The 18611-nt window shown below is 37.8% G+C and overlaps 1 protein-coding gene across 5 annotated transcripts in view; it reads left to right on the forward strand.

Moving 5' to 3' along the window:
- Positions 1-18611, forward strand: part of FRY (FRY microtubule binding protein) — a 250230-nt gene that overhangs the window by 221347 nt on the left and 10272 nt on the right. For all 5 annotated transcript variants that reach the window (XM_063332373.1, XM_063332364.1, XM_063332338.1 and 2 more), the window contains 7 exons: positions 2079-2279; positions 2822-2983; positions 6531-6694; positions 7877-8066; positions 13794-13943; positions 14803-14901; positions 15360-15443. In XM_063332373.1, the coding sequence (XP_063188443.1) occupies positions 2079-2279; positions 2822-2983; positions 6531-6694; positions 7877-8066; positions 13794-13943; positions 14803-14901; positions 15360-15443 (1050 nt within the window). The remainder of the gene's footprint in view (positions 1-2078; positions 2280-2821; positions 2984-6530; positions 6695-7876; positions 8067-13793; positions 13944-14802; positions 14902-15359; positions 15444-18611) is intronic.

The following is an 18611-nucleotide window of genomic DNA, read 5'->3' on the forward strand; positions in this document are numbered from 1 at the left end:
AAATGAACAGCCTCTCAAATACATCTTCCCTCCTTCTTGTTAACTGTGAAAGAAAAATTGCTTAACAGACTATAAAAAAAACAAGTCCGTCTTTGTACGCATGTGTTGACCTCTCTTTTGAATTCAATATGATTCTGGGTGCCCCAGTAGCAACCTTACTTTAACCCAAATACTATGGGTGATTTGGGTTGTACTGTGTTTCACCTCCCTTATCCTTTTCCCTCACTTTTAATTCACTCCCCCTTCTAACTGCATGCTCTGGAAGTGTCCCTTTTCATTTTTCTTCTTTTTGCTGGCTTCCTTCTTTCAGAAATTGCAGAACGAAACTGCAACAAGAAATATTCCCACAGGCATGGGCTGCAAAGTTTACTGATAGCTGTAGTAGGCATCACGAGGATCAGGGTGTGATGACAGTCATCTTTGCTTGCTTGCTTATTTATGTCATTTTGTCATTTGTTAGTTCAGTAACTGGTGTGTTTGTGGAGGATGTCTCATTGCTGCATGTGTCCTCCAGCCTTTGTGGAGGAGGATGGACAACAAAACAATTTGTTAAAAAAAATAGGTGGGAACTGAATGGTCATTTTTATGATTCAGAGAGACCTCATTTCTTAAATCTTAGATGTGTTTAGTTCTCTTCCCGCACAAAACTACCATATGATCCCAGTCCCAGGATGAAAATACAGGGCTCTTCCAATAATGTGTTTGGCTTCATAACAATTTCATGTTCATTTGCTTTTGAATATAGTGCATTCCTTAATTCTAAATGTTCTTGTGGATTGCCATTCTTGCATTTTTGGATTGTCTTTTCCCCCAAAAATATTTTTTTCTTTTTTCCTCATATTTGTTCATGAACAGTAAGCTTAATTCATGAAACTGAACTTTCCCTCTTTCTAATCATATTCCACAGTCCATTGTATTAAAGGGCAATGACGCAAAATAAGATCTATTTGTGAAATTTGTTGATTTTTAAGGAGGTAAGACTGCAATTGAATTAATTGCACTTTATGCAGTTTAGTCCCCATTCAGTAAATGTCCGAGTAGTCCTGAATGGGGATTACTCAGGTGTTTAAAATTACAAATCTGCTTAAGGGACCTTACTGAACTGAGATCTCTTTCTCTATGATTGTGCATAATTTTAATGTGCGTAAGCCCAGGAGATACTCAAAATCAGTGATTTGATAGGAATATTTATGATTTTCTTAGGCAGAACTATATTTTTGTGAAATTTATATTTAAAAGATCACTGTCAACTTGAAGTTGGTTTGCTTGTTTAAGTTGCATCTCACAGAGTCTTGTTTTAAGCAGTCATCCCTGAACCTTGAAAAGAAATGTTTTTCTTTATAAATTTCCTTCCTGTGTTGATGTAAGGTTGAGGACTTTCACACTAGGTAAAATACCCAAAACTGCAATGGGATACTTATATAAAATGTTTGGTCCATTTGACTGGTCTTGTTTAAAAAGTGAAATCTCAGTCAGTACTAATCAGGTTATTCTCAGAGTATAGTTTCAAATAATTCAAATAAATTCAAGTTACAAAAATAAGCTATATGGGCCTAGAATAAAAGTTTTAAAAGCTGTGCTGCTTTATCTATTGCATTTTGCATGCTAAATGAAGGGTTCATTCAAATCTACCTTAACTCATCATTATGGTTATGTATATAATGAAAAGAATCTAAAATCTTTAACATGTGTTTCACAACTGAACCATTGCTATGAACTGTGCTACTAATATTTTTAAACATTATGGGAAAATCCTTTAAAATTGCTTCCAAACTTTTCTTTGCCTGTCATTGCTCTACTGGCATTGAGGCATGTGTATATGTGGACTTACAAAAACGAATTCCTAAATCAGCAAATGCATGAAAAACATCTAATACTGAAAAGAATGAATCTTCATTTAACTGTCATTTCCATGCTTCTGCTCTTATCTCCAGGTAAACAATCAAAGTAATGCTTATATCAAGTTTGTATTGTATTTTTACATCAAGATATTTCTTGAGCTAACTTTGATCTAATGATTAGTGGTTTGTACGTGATGAGTTTCAACTCAAGGAAGCTGACCCTGTATCTGATTTCAGGGGGAGAGCATGGACAACTTCAACTGGGGAGTACGCAGACGGTCCCTGGATAGCCTGGACAAGTGTGACATGCAGCTGCTGGAAGAGAGCCAGCTCTCGGGGAGCACGCCCAGCCTGAACAAAATGAACCGTGAGGATTCGGATGAGTCATCGGAGGAGGAGGACCTGACCACCAGCCAAATCTTGGAGAACTCAGACCTAGTACGTTGCAAACTTGCAATTTAAGAAAAGATAGGGTTGTGTTTTTAAATAAGCTGGGTTTTTAGTTTCCTCTCGCCCAGGTGCAATTTAATAAGCTGAAACTGGGGGGGTGGCACGGAATGCAGTGTTCTGTCACTGCTTGATTTTTCCTTTTTTGCAAATGTAAACAGGAATTTTAATGCAAAGTTCAAAACACAGGAAACATCAGATCTGATTATTTGCCCTTTTTTCCACAAATTACCATGTGACAATTTTGCACAATTGGCCAGTAGCAAATCTTTCTGATGTATCTAATATTTAAAGAAATAGGATAAGACTCCAGTTTGGTAAACTGTGTCAAGTTTTCATTGTTCACTTCTAGGATGTTTGCATACAATTTTTATGACAGAAACGTTGAAAGGGTTATAATACATCCGCGTGTAGAAACTAAGAGAGCCACCATCACAGACCCTTAAGACATGTCTGCTTTGCATGTTCATAAATGCAGTGTATAGTGGGGTAGCTGTATACTCAGTTCTGTGCTTTTGTGGTCTTTTAAACAGATTATAACTCTTTCCCCATCTGAAGATACAAATCATATTGACTCACTTTCTACATCATGTGACACAACCTCAGCAGACCCTCATCATTTTAATATAGGAACATCCAGCTTTGATGTGTCTTTGCCCGATATGAATAATCTCCAAGTGTCTGAAGGATCCAAGGTGAATACATTTTTACTTTCTTTTCCAACTGGACTGTATTTTACTTTACACTTTTACAAGTTTATTTTACTTACACTTTCATGAAGGGTTTGATCTGTGAAAGCAAGTACATTCTGACTTCCTGCATGTAATGGCATAGTACAAAACATTAATGTGCTCCTGCACATTCATATCCTTTCCTTTCTACTTACACTTTCTTCATGAAGAGATTTTATTTATTGTTTCTTAATTATATTGCATTACCTATGCACCAAGATACTACAAGCTCTTTGGAAGACAAAACTGGCTGCAAGTTACAACCCTAAGGGAATAGTCTTTTGTTCTTCATGCTGATTGAAAAGAAAGATATGCCAACTCATGTGGTGGGTGTATGCGTGTATTCTCTGAGATTTTTTTGTATGTGGGAACCTATTGTACAGTTGTGTGCACTGGATTCTGTTCTTGCCTTTTGGCAGACACTCAGAAATTTTAAATTCATGACCACAATATTAAGCTGTCTTGCGGGGGGGTGTGGGGTGGTGGTGGGAAGGTAGGATTTGCAAGGCTACAACAGTTCAGCACAGTTTTTCAGAGAATTGTATCAGAAGATGAACATACAGTAAGGTTGGTAAATGATTATCAGTGTGGGGACTGTTTCTTTAATTTTTTGTTTAGTAATACTTGTTTCTGGGAGATCAGGTGAACCTACTCCTCTCAAATGTCTCTCCAGAAATATAATCTGGGGTGGGGTGTTTGTGGGGGTTAGTGGCTTTATGACACTGTTCTCTTACCAGTAAGGCTTTCTCTGTCACGTGTAAATTGGGTGACTTCTGCAGAAAAAGCAGTGTAAGGGAATGGGGCAAGGGAAGAATATGTCTTGTGTAATCATCAGCTTTCATTCCAGTTCTTGCCCGTGGTGCCCTCCAAATGCAACCACGCAAAAAATTGATACAGTACTGCTAGCACTGCATATAACAGAAGTAATGGTAACTTCTAGTGAAGAGGTCATAGAAAAGGAGGTTGGAATTGTGCTGAATATTGAACAAATTGTTTGTGCCAGAAACCTCACCAGGGGGAAGAAAGGACAGCAGGAGAGAAATGTGGATAAGGATAGAGAAAGGAGGGGAACCTCTCAAAATAACGGTTGTGGGAAAGGTAAACTCATTATCATTTGTCAAAACAACTGTTGGTAGACAAGTTACCACATAGCAACCATAAGCAGCAGAAGTTGGCAGAATTTCAGTCAGGAAGCTGCAGTCAGAACAGATACGTTTGCAGGTGGTGACTGCGGCTAATCTCACGCATCCAGCTGCAGTAGCTATTGGTATGTACATTAAGAATTGCAAATCACAGTTCATGAGTTTCATATATGCCTGGGGTTTTAGAATCTTTAGAACTGGGAGCATTTCTTTAGTGTCCCCATGTGCCAGTGTTCATCAAAAAATGAAAAGCTTTGGAAAAAGTAAATGAGTGAAGAATGTAAAATCACAGCAGTTTCTTGTGGGACTGACAGGCAAATTCAGCTAGTCCTGGGACAGGTTTGATATTGGTGAAATACATAACCCAAGTTGACAAGGATTTGCCAGTATTACTAAGATGTTTGAATTGGTAAGCTTTAGAAAGAATGTTGCCTTAGTGTTTTTTGCCTCAAAGATATTTTCTTCTAGCATGCATACTTCGCTATTTTCACTCAAAACAATTTGGAGTCAGTATAAACAAATTCAATTTTTAGTCAGAAAACTTGAAACTTGCACCTAGATATTTTTTACTTAATTTGCTAACACAAACTCTGAGCTCTTTCCTGTTTCTCTTTTCCTCTGAGTTCTTATTTTCAGAGACCTGATGGCATGTCAGCAATGCAGAGGAAAATTTTTGTTACTTCTTTAGTGCTGAACAAAAATGCTTATTTGTTGCATCATAAGCAAAACCAAAAATATCTGCTTAACATTTAAATAGATGCAGTGAATGAGAGTACCAGACTGATTAAGTTGTCCACTTCTCCAATGTTTCAGTGTCAAAACCAAGGTATTACTGTTAACAGCATGAGATTAGTTAAACTTATTTTCTATTAAAGATAGTGATCACAATAATTAAGGTAGTACGTATAAGGGATTAGAAGGCAGTGATGGATAATGCTATGAGGGATGCAAAGATTCAGATTATGCTATTTTATATATTTTTCAAGTTATCTAAACTCACCGATTTCTGGAAGAGTACTGCAATCCTTCATGACTATTCGAAGTCCACTTTTTTTATTTTGGGTCATTGTATTGGACTCCAATGAGTGGGAAGTGTTTGCTTCCTCTTTCTTCCTCCCTTACCCTGTCCCATGAAAATGTGTTTTCCTCACACAAACACTGGCATTGTAGTGAACAAACTAATGGTTCTTTCAAGCTAATATTTCATATTTGGAAGTGGTTAACTGCTTCTTGAAGAAGCATGAAACATTTACACTTCTTGCCAGTTGCTCTGGTTCCTATTCTGGTAATTCAGCCATATAGCTTTCATTTCTCTTTTCAAGATGGTTTGTGCTCTAATTCATTTCGTCCACCCTGGACTCAGAAATATTCCTATCCCATTCACTTAGAAAATGAAACAAACCAAAACCCCTTTCTCCTGCTTAATTTCAGATCCTGTCTTTTCTGATACAAGTCTTGTTTAATTTTAAGAAATACAAATCCCCAGAATTTATCTGTAGGATCCAAGCAGGTCCGGTAACCTGAAGAAGGCCACTTTTCTATTTTAATTCCACTTGCCATGGATTTCCCTCCCTACCAGCTCCCAGCACACGTATGGACATGCACATATGCATATGTGCACAAACATACACCTTATGAGATATTTCCCAAACAGAAAAGATAGAATTTGAGCTACCCACTGCCGTCATCCCTACAGGAACTGCTTTGCAGGATGCTATGGATGATGCAGACAAAAGCCAAAAGATTAAAACTGAAACAAAATTTGCTCAGACTAAAATTGCGAGAGAAATTTCAAAGTTTCAAAAAGAAATCAAGACCTTTAGGTGCTAGTGGATGTAAAAGGAAGGAAATGATAGATGATGCATAATCCTTTTAATGACCTCTTTGGATTCCTCTTGAATGGAAGTTATTATGTAAATGAACATGCTAAAAATAATTCTCGGTTCTAAACACGCATATAGTCTTGCAGATGGTGATTGTTTTCCGTATATTTTAAGAGACTTTAATACACTCTTGGACACTAAAAAGTAATAAGTGACAAGGAGAGCCTGACAGTAACAAGAACCCTACTGTTTTTCCTGAACCTCCCTGCTGTGTTGCCAAATGGATTGAAAACTGAAATTCTTTGCTAGACAAATTAAATTGAAGAAATGCCTTAAAAATAATATTGATCCAAGACAGCAAGTTAAGTGAACAAAGCATTTTTGAAGAAGTGTAACTAAATTAATGTCATATAATCTGTGACTTTATATCTGTGCAATTTAACATGTTGTCAGGTGTTGGTTTTTTTCATTAAATGCTTTCTGTGTATTCGTGGAATTAACTTATTAATTTGCTGATTTCTAAGACATCATCATTCACTCCCCTAGGCTGAAGCTGTACATGAAGAACAGGATACAGCAGTCCATGAGGATGACCTTTCAGGATCTACAAATGAACTCCCTGGAGCATTTGAATGCAGTGATAGCCTTAGTCTGGATATGACAGAAACTGAAGAGAAAGTTGACAGGCTGGAACAATTTGCTCTTGCTAGGTACTTGTATATACTATTACTCATAAAAGTTCTTTTACACTGTACAAGGAAGTGGTAACAAGGTGATAGTTAATGGAAAGGGTGTTTTGGCCACAGGAGTTACAAAATTCTCATGAGTTTAGAGCAGTGAGAAGACAATGCCCTAATTACCTGCATAATTTTCACACAACTCAAAAAAACCCACCCAAAATCTTCCTTCTAGGAAAAACAATATATGATTTTTACATACATCAATGCAGTTAGTAATTATATGTATGTAATATACTTAATCAAAAGAAAAAAAGGATTTTTAAAGATTCGCAGCAATGGAAATACTGCTTAGTTAGCTGTTCAACAGATCAGCCATGTATTCATCCTTCTGATTTCTTATGGATCATAAGGAAGTCACAATATTGCCAATATTGTCTAAAATCCCTTCTGTATACTCTTGAGGCTGCTGGTGAACATGGCTGGACCCCAGTATATGGTGCAACAAGGCATCAAGGTTTTTCCGTGCCTTGTAGAGCTCTTTCAGATTTTGGATGCTGGGTTAGACTGCAACTAGCCCGTATTTAGGGAAAGGAAAGGAATGAGGATATATAAGGAAGCTGGCGCTCTGTCTGTGTGCCATGCGTTTCAGAATAACAGTTCCCGTTCTTGAAAGCCATAGGAAGTATTTCTCCATCCCAAAGGATAATACACAAGATGAAGTAGCTTAGTACCCTTTGAAAATGGTAGTTGGCTGGTTTCACTGACCATGGAGTGCCAAAATAACGCTCTGTCCTAAGAACAGTGTGGAGAAGGGATGGATCTTCTCCAATCCATTACACTGGGGGGGAACTAAACAGGTCAGTGTATATAATGTTTGTACATGCTGAGGAGTTCTTCTTCATGGGCTTTATCCTCCTGTGACGTTTCAGACGCCTTCCTCCAAATGATGGTACAATAAAACAATTCAAGTATTCTGGGATGGAGGAAGATAGGTGATAATGGCCTGAAGACAGGGATTCTGATTTGGAGGTTTTTCTCATTGTAGCCAACGTCTTGCCAACCCTCAAAAGTAATTTGAAAGTTCATGAATATTTTTAGAAAGGTGCTGTAATTGTTCCTGTGATTATGTCTGTCTGTTACAGTGTATTTTATCTGACACCTCCTTGGTATTCTTCTTTCATCGCAGTTTTTTTTTTTTTTTTCCTCCTTCAGTTTTGGAGATGTTGATAGAAATGCCTCCCCTCCTCCCTCGCCCTTTTTTTCTGCCATCCTTGCTGCATTTCAGCCAGCAGCATGTGATGACGCAGAAGAAGCCTGGCGTAGTCATATCAACCAGCTCATGTGCGACTCTGATGGTTCCTGTGCAGTTTATACATTTCATGTGTTCTCTTCCCTGTTTAAGGTGAGAAAATAAGTTTAAGACACAAAGTCAAAATGTTTAGATTTTGTGTGGCTATTAATTAGGATGGTTCTTGGTAGTAGTACCAGTAATGAACTACTAGGTATATAACCATTGCAATTTTGCATGCTGTGGAGTTGCCATACCAGATTTTCATGCAGAATTATCTTCTAGGACCAGTTTTGTCATAAAAATAGTGTGTATCTCATACTTACAGGTTTGGAGATAACATTATAAAATATGGATCCGCTTTAAAGAGTCTTTTCTTCACTACTTTACAAACAGCCTGAAAGAATAACTGCAAGAGACAGAAAAAAGTCTTTTCATCTCAAACTATTGTTAATCTGTTCTTTCATCTCAAACTGTTGAAATCTGACCATGCCCATGTAAATATCAACATTATTAAATATTCTATACCTAATCACCTGAATCGAAATATCCAGCTGCCATCATGTAACGTAAGTTCCAGAGACTGAGTCTGAAGACTAGAAATATATTTCTCCTTTCTAAAACTGTATGCTCGCAAAGATAAGAATCTTGCAAAAAGATAAGAAAAAAAAGGATTCAAATGTACAAGGTGCGCCAAGGAATGACTGTCTCTTTTTACCTGTAATTAGTTTAAAAACCTTTTTTAATTGTTTCTTCTGCTTCATATGAGGCATCTGCAGAATATTTAGCATGCTGCAGCAGCGTACACAGCAGCCGGGTAACTTCCCGCAGAGTTTAAGTACCCATGATCTCAGAATACACAATTTTTTATTAGCAATGGGTACCCCGCTAATAAATATACAATCTCAAGATCTTTTCATGTCTTTAAGAACATCCTTATAAGAAAGAAGCATCACACAGTAAGAATCTCCTCTCCATCCTGTTTCCTCTGTGCTCCACTGCAGTTAATTGCATGTCTTCTCTAGCTGCACACTGTGTCCTCCTTTAAACATCACACCACTGTAAATAGGGGTGCCTCATAGGCATTCTTTTAAACACTGATAAATAACCATTTGGAAGGAAAAAAACTTGCTGACTTGAGTGCATGACAGTTCAAATTTGAAAATTAGTCCCGTGTTTCTTCATAATATGTATTTCAGCTTTTCTGCACTTAGGTCAGTCCTAGAGGTTAGTAGCCCTGTTCAAGTGTTTTGAGAGTTATTTGTCCTTTTTGTTATCTTTGAAGAGGCGAAAAGGAACTGGTGTCACACTTCTGAAAACTAAAGAAATAATACTGTGTAATACAAGACCTAAACATTACCAGCCATATTTTTAGTTTATAAAAATAGCTCTGTTCTCCTCTTCAGGGTTAAAACATAGGAGTATTATTTTCCCAGATTTTTTTCGTTAAGACCCCAGCTTGTCTGGAATTGTATTGTGTTTGCACCATCAAACTTTGCTACTCCTCTGCTAACTTAAAAGACTTTTGACCCTCACCAACAGGAAGTTTCAGAAACAAGCCCAATATATGCTAGGCTTGCAATGCAAAGTACTGCCAAAATATTTGACTGTGAAACAAAATCTTTGTTTGGAGGAGCTTGTCAACTAAATACTTGGTGAAGTGAAAGAAATGCATTTTCTAGGGTACCTACATTTCAGTCTGCATCAAGTTAATGGTGTCTTGGATGTTTGCCCACAACACGCTAAACTTGTTTAAAATTCCTGAAATTACTGAAGTACTTTTCCTGTAAACAAGTCATAGCTCAGAGATCTCTGGGTTATCTTTAGGGCTGCCTTTTTGTTTTCTGTCAAATCTAATGTCTTCCAGCAGACCAGCCAGTTCCAAGACAAGTCGATTTGAGAGCTAGCAAGTAGTTTCCACAATCGAGCCCTTTTGTTACGAAAAGTCCTCTTCCGAGAAGAGGAAACCTGAGGTTAAGAAGAAAACATTTTGAGAGTATTTTGTTATTATTTACATTGACACAATGCACAGCAACTATATGCAGGCATATACCTATTCATAATATGCTGGCAGTTGGCATTATTAGTCACAGTAGTCCCATTTTATAAAATATATACTGCATTCAGACCTTGCTTGAAAGATTTCAGCCACTGTGATCTGCACCCAGAAGGACATAGCTGAGATGATAACTTATTATAGAACTGCTAGTCCATGTAATTGCAAAATAAATATATTTAGTGAAGTACTATACATAGATACCAAAGTACAGTCTCTTGCTGTTTCACATTTTACTACTTTAAAACACTGTTCAAGACTGTTATCTTCTTAGCTGTAGATGGATTGTTGAACATCTGAAAAGGAAAGCAGTAGAGGAAGAATATGTTTTCTTGAATCTAAACAGTAGACTGGTCAGCTTTGGATGAAGCCATGACTGAAATGCTTTGAGGAATTTATTTCCATAAAATAAGCTAGAACTGTTCAAATACATGAGTAGATGTATGCTGGAAGGGACCTGAAGAGTTCATGTTCCTGATCTTGCCCAGGACAGGATGAACTATAACTTTCATTCTGGTCAAATGTTTTTTAACTTTTTTATCTAGGCTGTTCTTAAACTTTAGGCTAAGGTGGAACTTCGCAACATTCCTAGGCAATGCAGTCCAATGCTTAACTCTCCTTATCACTTGAAAACTTAATTTTCTGTGTTTTGTGTCCATGGCTTCTTGTTCTATACACGGTGGTACTTCTTCTTTTCTTTGCAGTTGCTGCTTAAATTTGAAGACCATTACCACGGCTTCAGCTACCCCAAACTTCTCTTATTTAACCTTAGTTCTTTCAACCTTCTCCATAAGTCATATTTTCTAAAGTTCTCACTGTTGCTATGGGCTCTCTTCAGTTAGTCTGTGTATTACATGAAAAGCAAGAACGGGTTCTGTATTTCAGCCTAAGTTCTTACCAGTATTGACTATAAGAGGATTACCTCTTTTATAGAAGGTATTCCTGTTTAAAAATTTCTCTCTGCTAACTGTTGTACAGTAGAATACATTAATTATTTTCCACTTGTAACCCAATCTAGTATGCAGATCTTGTTCTATAAAATTTTGCCTTCCTGGTTATTCACCATCCTGAATGTGCTCTGTGGACTGTTTCATTCTAGGTGTGCAACCTTGTCCTTCTTTCTTTTCTCTGCACCGCTTCTTCGGTTTATGAAGACCAGTCTGAATTCTAATCCTGGCTTCCACGGAGTTTGCAGCACCTGCAGCTCACTCATCCATGCATTTAATAAGCATATTGCATATTCCATTATTCAGTATTTTCATTAAGGACTTGGTTAGTGCCTGAGACAGTCCCCAGTGGAATTCTGCTCAATTTATCTTTCCAATTGGACAGTGAGCTGCTGATAATTAACTGCTGAATATGGTTTTGCACACTAGTTACCTCTAGACCGGATTTCTCTACCTTACTTCTAAGATAGTAAATGAGTTAACATATAACTTATCAATTGCACCTCCTCCTAATAGAATATTTTAGCCTTTCATGAAAATTAAATAGTTTAATATGATTTGTTCTGACCAAATCTGTACTGCCTTTTACTCATTTCTTATCTGTTCCCCCATTTCTTGGACTTTGTGTTTAATTCTTTTGCTCTTGTGGTTTTTTGAGATAAGAACTTTCCTCAAGTTTTTTACACACCCTGTGTTCTGTGAGTTTTCAAATATATTTGTTATGGCTCCGCCACCTCTTCAGCCAGCATTATAACTGTCATGGCGTGAACTTTCCTAATCTGCAAAGATGTAAAAATATCCAAGCCCTTAGTAGCAAGCTCTGTTCTCACCTGAGTTTTCATAGATGTCTCTTTGTTACCTGTACAGATGCCCTTTCTGGGAGCAATAAGTCAAAAGAAGGCATTAAACACATCAGTCTTTTCAGTAGCAATTCTTAGTAGCTATTTCTCTCCATTGTGATTCTTTGGCTTTCCTCTTAATTATTTCTAGTTCACTGATAGAATCATAGAATCATAGAATGCTTGGAGTTTGAAGGGATATTAAAGATCATCCAGTTCCAACGCCCTGCCATGGGCAGGGACACCTCCCGCTAGACAGGTTGCTCAAAGCCCCATCCAGCCTGGTCCAGAACACTTCCAGGGGTGGGGCATCCACAGCTTCTCTGGGCAACCTGTTCCAGGGTCTCAACACCCTCATAGTGAAAAATTTTTTCCTGATATCCAATCTAAATCTACCCTCTTTCAGCCTGAAGCCATTGCCCCTCATCCTATCGCTACCCACCCTTGTAAAAAGTCCCTCTCCAGCTGTCTCCAAGTTCTGAGATTCAGATGATTCTGCTAGTTTCTCAGAAAAATAATCATTTACCTGGTTTGGTGGTAATTAGTAAGAGCCCCTGCCTCTACTACAGAGTCAGTGCAGCAGAGAATCTGAGCCATGTGCTGAATGACATGTATAGCACTTTGTTTCTGTGTTGAAATAAGATGGTAGAAACATATAGTGAGACAAATATGAGTCTATCCAATCTTAACTGTGTTCAGATGGACAGTTCAGATGCTTCAGAGAGAGATTCACAAATAAGCTGTTATGAAATTGGTCTGTAGAGGAAGCTTCTCTTTAACCATTTTATAGATTATTGCCAATGTACACCCTACCTACAATGTGAGGGCTTATGTAGCTTTTTTGAAAAAAGTCATTCAATCCAACAGCTTCCATTATTAAGAAAGTCTGAACTCAGCTCACCTGAGTTTAGGTACTTAACTTCAGTGCTCTGGTGTAGGAGCAGTAACAGGCTATAGAATCATGGAATTGCCTAGGTGGGAAGGGACCTTTCAGATCATCCAACCTTCAACCTAACTCTGACAAAAACCACCACTAAACTATATCTCTAACCACTATGTCTACCCATCTTTTAAATACCTCCATCTGTCATCCAAATTGGTATTTGGGCATGCTTACTGCAATACAGATCCTAACCTACATTCCTCAGAGAAATGCCTATGGTAACATGGAATTAATCATATAAAAATGTTGCATACTTTTATTTTTAAAAATATGTTCATGTTACTCCCACCTGCTGAGCAGTTGGCCTCAGTGAGATGTATTTTGGCAGTGAAATCTGCTGTCTATTTATCAATATCATTTCAGCTCCTGCAAGACTAAAATATTATTTTTATTTGTTCTTCACTTTATATATTAGTCACTGAAAATAAAGTACCAGCAGTAGTATTTTACTGGAAGACTAAATTGGTTTAGGACTCAGAAGACCAAAAAATTTTTCTGAGAAGAATAATTCCCGGATGCAGTGCAGTATTTTGGAGTCCTCCCAAGCAGCAGAAAAGTTTTAGTAAGAAGGTTTTTCCCACAGGGGAAAACAAAAGGGTTTTTTCTGATTTTCCATGCTGCTGTTTGGCATTAGGATGTCCATTATATTATCTGATTAGCCACTTGACATGGAACACTAACAAAACAATGCCCGGAATGGGCAGAAAAAAGTAATGTGGTGATCAGCTCTGTTAACTCTGTATAGCCAAGAAAAAAAAAAGCTACCTGTGGGTAAAAGGCTTTATAAAGATTGAATCATCTTTACAAGAAATAATGTGTTTCAGGAGTAGATTATTATGAATTCTGTAATTTGTTTCACAGCTGCCCAGCTGTACACTGTCTCCAGCATAATAACTATTACTCAGTATCCTTGAGCAGATGTTCAGTTCTCCACAGGGAAATGGTGTCTTTTGCACATGTTATTGTGCAAAGAAAAAAAAATCATGCCATTTGTTTACAAACGAAAGAAGCTTGTGCTTGAGGAAAGAACATAATAAATTGTATTTTGCTTTCCAGAATATTCAGAAAAGATTCTGCTTCCTAACCTGCGATGCAGCTAGTTACTTGGGAGACAACCTGCGAGGAATAGGCTCCAAGTTTGTGAGGTCTTCTCAGATGTTAACATCGTGTTCAGAATGTCCCACCCTTTTTGTAGATGCAGAAACAGTGAGTATATTCCTTTCAAAAGGCATGTGCTGCATTGCGGTGTGTTACTTTACTGGCTGTTTCACTTTTGAGCAACTCCTGAACAGATATGTCAAAAAGGTACTCACCTCCTATCTCTAATTTTTATTTCTTGTTCTTAAACATATTTCTATTAATTTTCCATATTATTTTATTAGGTAAGTACTGGCAGACAGGCAACATAGACTCATAGAATAGTTATGATGTGTTGTGCCTGTGTGCCAAAAACCAATATAAAAAAGTGCCTACTGGATGCAGTTGGCTCTGCAAATGGAAAAAAGCTGGTTTTTACGTAGTTCAGCATGAAAGATCGTTTAGTGGTTTCATTTGAATCAACTGTGATGTGAGCTGGATGATAAAAATATATATTAGGGAATGAATGAGATGGCCCTTCCCATTGTTTACATTCTGGCCCATGTTGATCCGGCAATATCAGGACAGTGTGGCCTCACGCAGAAGTACAGAGGTCGGAACTTGCAAAGTGTAATCTTGGGGCCACTGCTGTGACTGTGCAGGAGCTGTGCCTTCGGCCATCAGACAGCTGTGGAGATTAACTAGTTAAGCTTTGTGCAGTATGTTATTTTAGGGAAGTCTTCTACAAAGCTGGTATAAACAGAACACAATTTCAATTCCACATTATCATAGGTGCAACCTTTGCTATTGAGTTTTCAGTATAGTATTCTGTTTATGTATATTTTTGCATAAATAGAAATATTTTTCAGTATTAGTATCTGTAAATCTAAGTATTCTTTCGCAAGGTCTTTCCTATACTTTCTACTCTGATAACATTTTTGTTCTTCTATAGTGACATTTACTAGCCCTTTTGATTTCATTTCTCCAGCTGCTCTCCTGTGGCCTTCTTGAAAAGCTGAAGTTCAGTGTTTTAGAACTGCAGGAGTACCTGGACACGTACAATAACAGGAAAGAAGCAACACTCTCGGTATGCTGGATTATGTTATGTTCTTGGTTTTGTACCTGTGTGTACTTATGCTATGTCAAAAGACTGCAAATACGCTCACATCTATTTATTCAGTAGAAAAACATGTTTCAGATGCTGATACATTAAATGTTTCTTCCTGAACATGTGAACCAGAACTAAAAAAATAGTTGTATCCCTTATTTTAGAGACATTGGCATCTTTAATATTCCAGGTTTCTCTCCTATTCAGTAATTAATTCATTTTCTTGGTTTATGAGATTCAAATACTAACAGAAATCAAGACTGCGCTTTTTAAATTACAATCAAGGCAAATTGTCACAGTCTGTGTGAATAAAAAGTGCAATTGCAAATTTTTATTTGTTTACACGCTGTGCTGTGAAACTAAAACACTGCTTACCTTTCTTCAAATCAAACTATAGGCCTTATTCATATCTTATTTTAATTTCTCTCTGAAAACAGTGGCTTGCAAACTGCAAAGCAACGTTTGCTGGGGGCTCACGAGATGGAGTTATTACCTGCCAGCCAGGGGACTCAGAAGAGAAGGTAATGAATGAGCAGTGTAATTTCTCTGCTGGAAAGTGACATGTGTGATATATCTTGTTCTCGGACCCACAAGAGCCTGCTGTACTTCCTCCTTGTCTCTCTGCTGGGTTTGGGCATAATCCAGTTTTCACACTTAAGGCTTGAAGGTATTGTTGTTGCCTCAGTCCTGGCCACAGGAAATGGGAAGTATTCAGAGGCAATACTTCTGCCTTCCTAGTCTAGATGAGGAAGCAGAACTAACCCTGCCTGAGTTGGGTGTGCTCTCCCTTTTAGAAAGACGTTGCAGCAGCAGTTTCCCACAGCGCAGTGGCTCTGAAAATCACGCTTGGTGGACTGTGCTTCCACATTACACCCATTTTATCTACAGCTGTTACAGACTCTGTCTGCCCAACAGCGAGACTTGCCTGGTTGAAGTACACTTAGATTAGCAGTTACGAAATAATGACCGTAAGATGGCCAGTGAAATAATTTATGCTGTAGATAAGAATTCATAGCTAAAGCAAAATATCTCTTTATTGCTTTTGAACAAAAGTTTTACACGCGTATGTACATATATATATATATATATTTAGTGTGTTGATTCCAGTTAAGAAATCAATCTTTTCAGAAATCAGCACTGTCAGCAGGCATTCCTGTTATTTGATATAATAAGTATAGGAAATAGCTGGTATCTTAGTGGTGTAGAGTGAGTTGAAAAATGTTATTTTGTGGGGGTTTTCGCTTTTGGAGGAAAAAAAATTAAGAGATGGGAAAAAGAAGGAGCTAGAGAGAATTAGCAAAAATCAGGAAGCACCAACAGCATGTAGAAAAAAGTGACATCTCTTTTCATGTATTATACCTTGTAAAAGATAATGATGACATTTTCAGAACACGCAGTTGCCTGTTGTAACCATTTTTTTCAAAAACCTTGTTTTATTCTTATGTTGGTTTCAGTTTGTCTGTCTTCTCCCCCAATTCACTTTATTTTCTCCTGGTTTTGTCTTAACCTCTCTTTCCCATCTCTATGTATTTATCTTCCTGTCCTTGAACTCCCTTGATTTTTATTTTTTTTATGCCATTTCCCAAGAATCCAAAATCCTTGCCACCCCTGCATTTTGGCTTCCTTGACCTTATTAGCAAATCTAATTTGCTAATAAATCCTCTGGCTGCAATCACAGGCAGTGGGAAAACTGTTCAATCTTCCCCCACCTGGCATTGCCACCAGCAAAAGTTACAGACAACTTCCGATGCATTTAAATAAGTAAGCTATCCTGAAATCTAAAAAAGAGAGACCTGTGATCTGTGCAAGTACATCAGGAGAGGGAGATAAAGTATACCTTGGGAGGCGTAACTATTGGAACGTGCATGGGCTTTCTCTTCCCACTGATGCGCAACACCCTGAACAGTGACTTCAGACTGTAGCCTGAAGTATACATGCCTTGCTGTATACAGCTTAATTTATCCTCTTCATCCCGCTTTAGGAAACCCATAGAATGGGATGGAGGGTCACACAACTTGCTGATCATCTGCTTTGTTAGTTTTTTGAAAAGGTAGAGAAAGAATGCTGAGGAGAAGGAATAAACTGTGAACTGAGCTCATGTAGCTGGCCTAAATGCATCTAAAAGTTAATAAATGCCATGTTCCACTTGTGTGGGGTTTTTTTAACCAGGAGTTCTCTATTTCAGAATTAAATTTGTGTTTTGTGAAGCCAGGGTTAGTGTTTTTACTGTGTATTGAACAGACTAAGAAGAAAGGTTTCTTACTCCTTCAGGAATCCCTGGTTTCTCCCCAGCATTGTTCCTTCAGCCCAAAATGCATTATTCCTTAGAAGTTAACCGGATGATAGGTCTTTGATCAACAGGCATATTTTTTTCTTCCTCTTCTCATTTACCTGTCAATTGAAGCAGCTCTTCCTGAAGGAACAATCTGTTTATTCAACGAAAGTGTAATGGTAGGAAGAGTCCGGGGAAACTGAGAATATGTGATTAGGAAGTGACAAAAAAAATTACTCCTAGACTGGCAAGTAGTTGTTTTCTTATCTTTCTTCTCCTCTTCTCCCTCAAACTGAAGCGCTAAAGAATCTGATAATTGCAGGAAAAAAATTCTGTCTTACAGTGGTCGTCCCAAGGGAACCTGCCTGAGCTCTTAAACTCATTGAGAATTAGACTAGGGCCTGAAATCCTGCTGAAAACTTCCGGTCTAAAAAAATTGCTTAGCTAAGCACAAAACCAGGCTACTTCTGGAAAAAGTTCAGGAATAATTGGAAGGAAGAAAAAGCAATACCTTGCTCTACAGAAGGCAGAAATCTTAGCTTCTCAGAACTCCTCACATAGTAAAACGCTTGATGTGAAAACAGTCCCCTCTACAGACGAGACAGACATGAGACCAAATTCAGCATTAGCACAAGTGGTTGCATCACAAATGCCTGCTGATGCTGGTAATTAACTTGTCACCAATTTCTCTGATCAGATCTCATTTCAAAATAAGTACACGTGATTCGTTGACCATTGTTACTGAAAATGGGCAAGGGCAAAGGCAAAAGTTGCTTATTCTGATATTAAAGAAGCTTGAAATAGAAGTTGTCTAGGTCAGCTGCTAGAGCTAGCAACTTTTCTGAAATTGGGTAAAAGTTTCATGTCCCAGAATGTCTTTCCCCCACTTATTCTTGCAACAGATTGCATGATTTGGGTGTGTCTGTGATTTGCAAGCCTTGATGCTACATTGAGCAGCAGAGTCTCAAGGACGTAGGAGTCAATTTATAGACAAAAGATAACTGCACGTACTATTGTGCTGTCTGTCCAGGTGTAACAGTCTTAGATTACAGCTATCAGAACATTCTTCAACCTTCATAAACAGGGATATTTTTAACCTAATCAAAGACTGGGTTGGTTTGTTTGTTTTTCTGGAAAAGAGATACATGGTAGATACTATTTTTCTTGTCAATTAGTACTGCTAATTCCAGTAAGTATTTATCTCCTACTGAGACATTCAGTTTAATCTGTAAATCCAAAGTCAGTATACACTTTTCTTAAACCTTGCTCATCCCAAAGCTCACCACAAGCAAATGGATGTGGGCTTTGCAAACTCAGACTCTTAATGGATATTTAAAACATGCTGCACCTCATGAAAATTTGTCCAAAAAATTCAGAATGTACCTGTTGCTTTGAGTTTCCCTGTGGCTAAAGGTTC

This window comes from Chroicocephalus ridibundus, chromosome 1 (genome assembly GCF_963924245.1).
Source record: "Chroicocephalus ridibundus chromosome 1, bChrRid1.1, whole genome shotgun sequence".
Taxonomy (NCBI): Eukaryota; Metazoa; Chordata; class Aves; order Charadriiformes; family Laridae; genus Chroicocephalus; species Chroicocephalus ridibundus.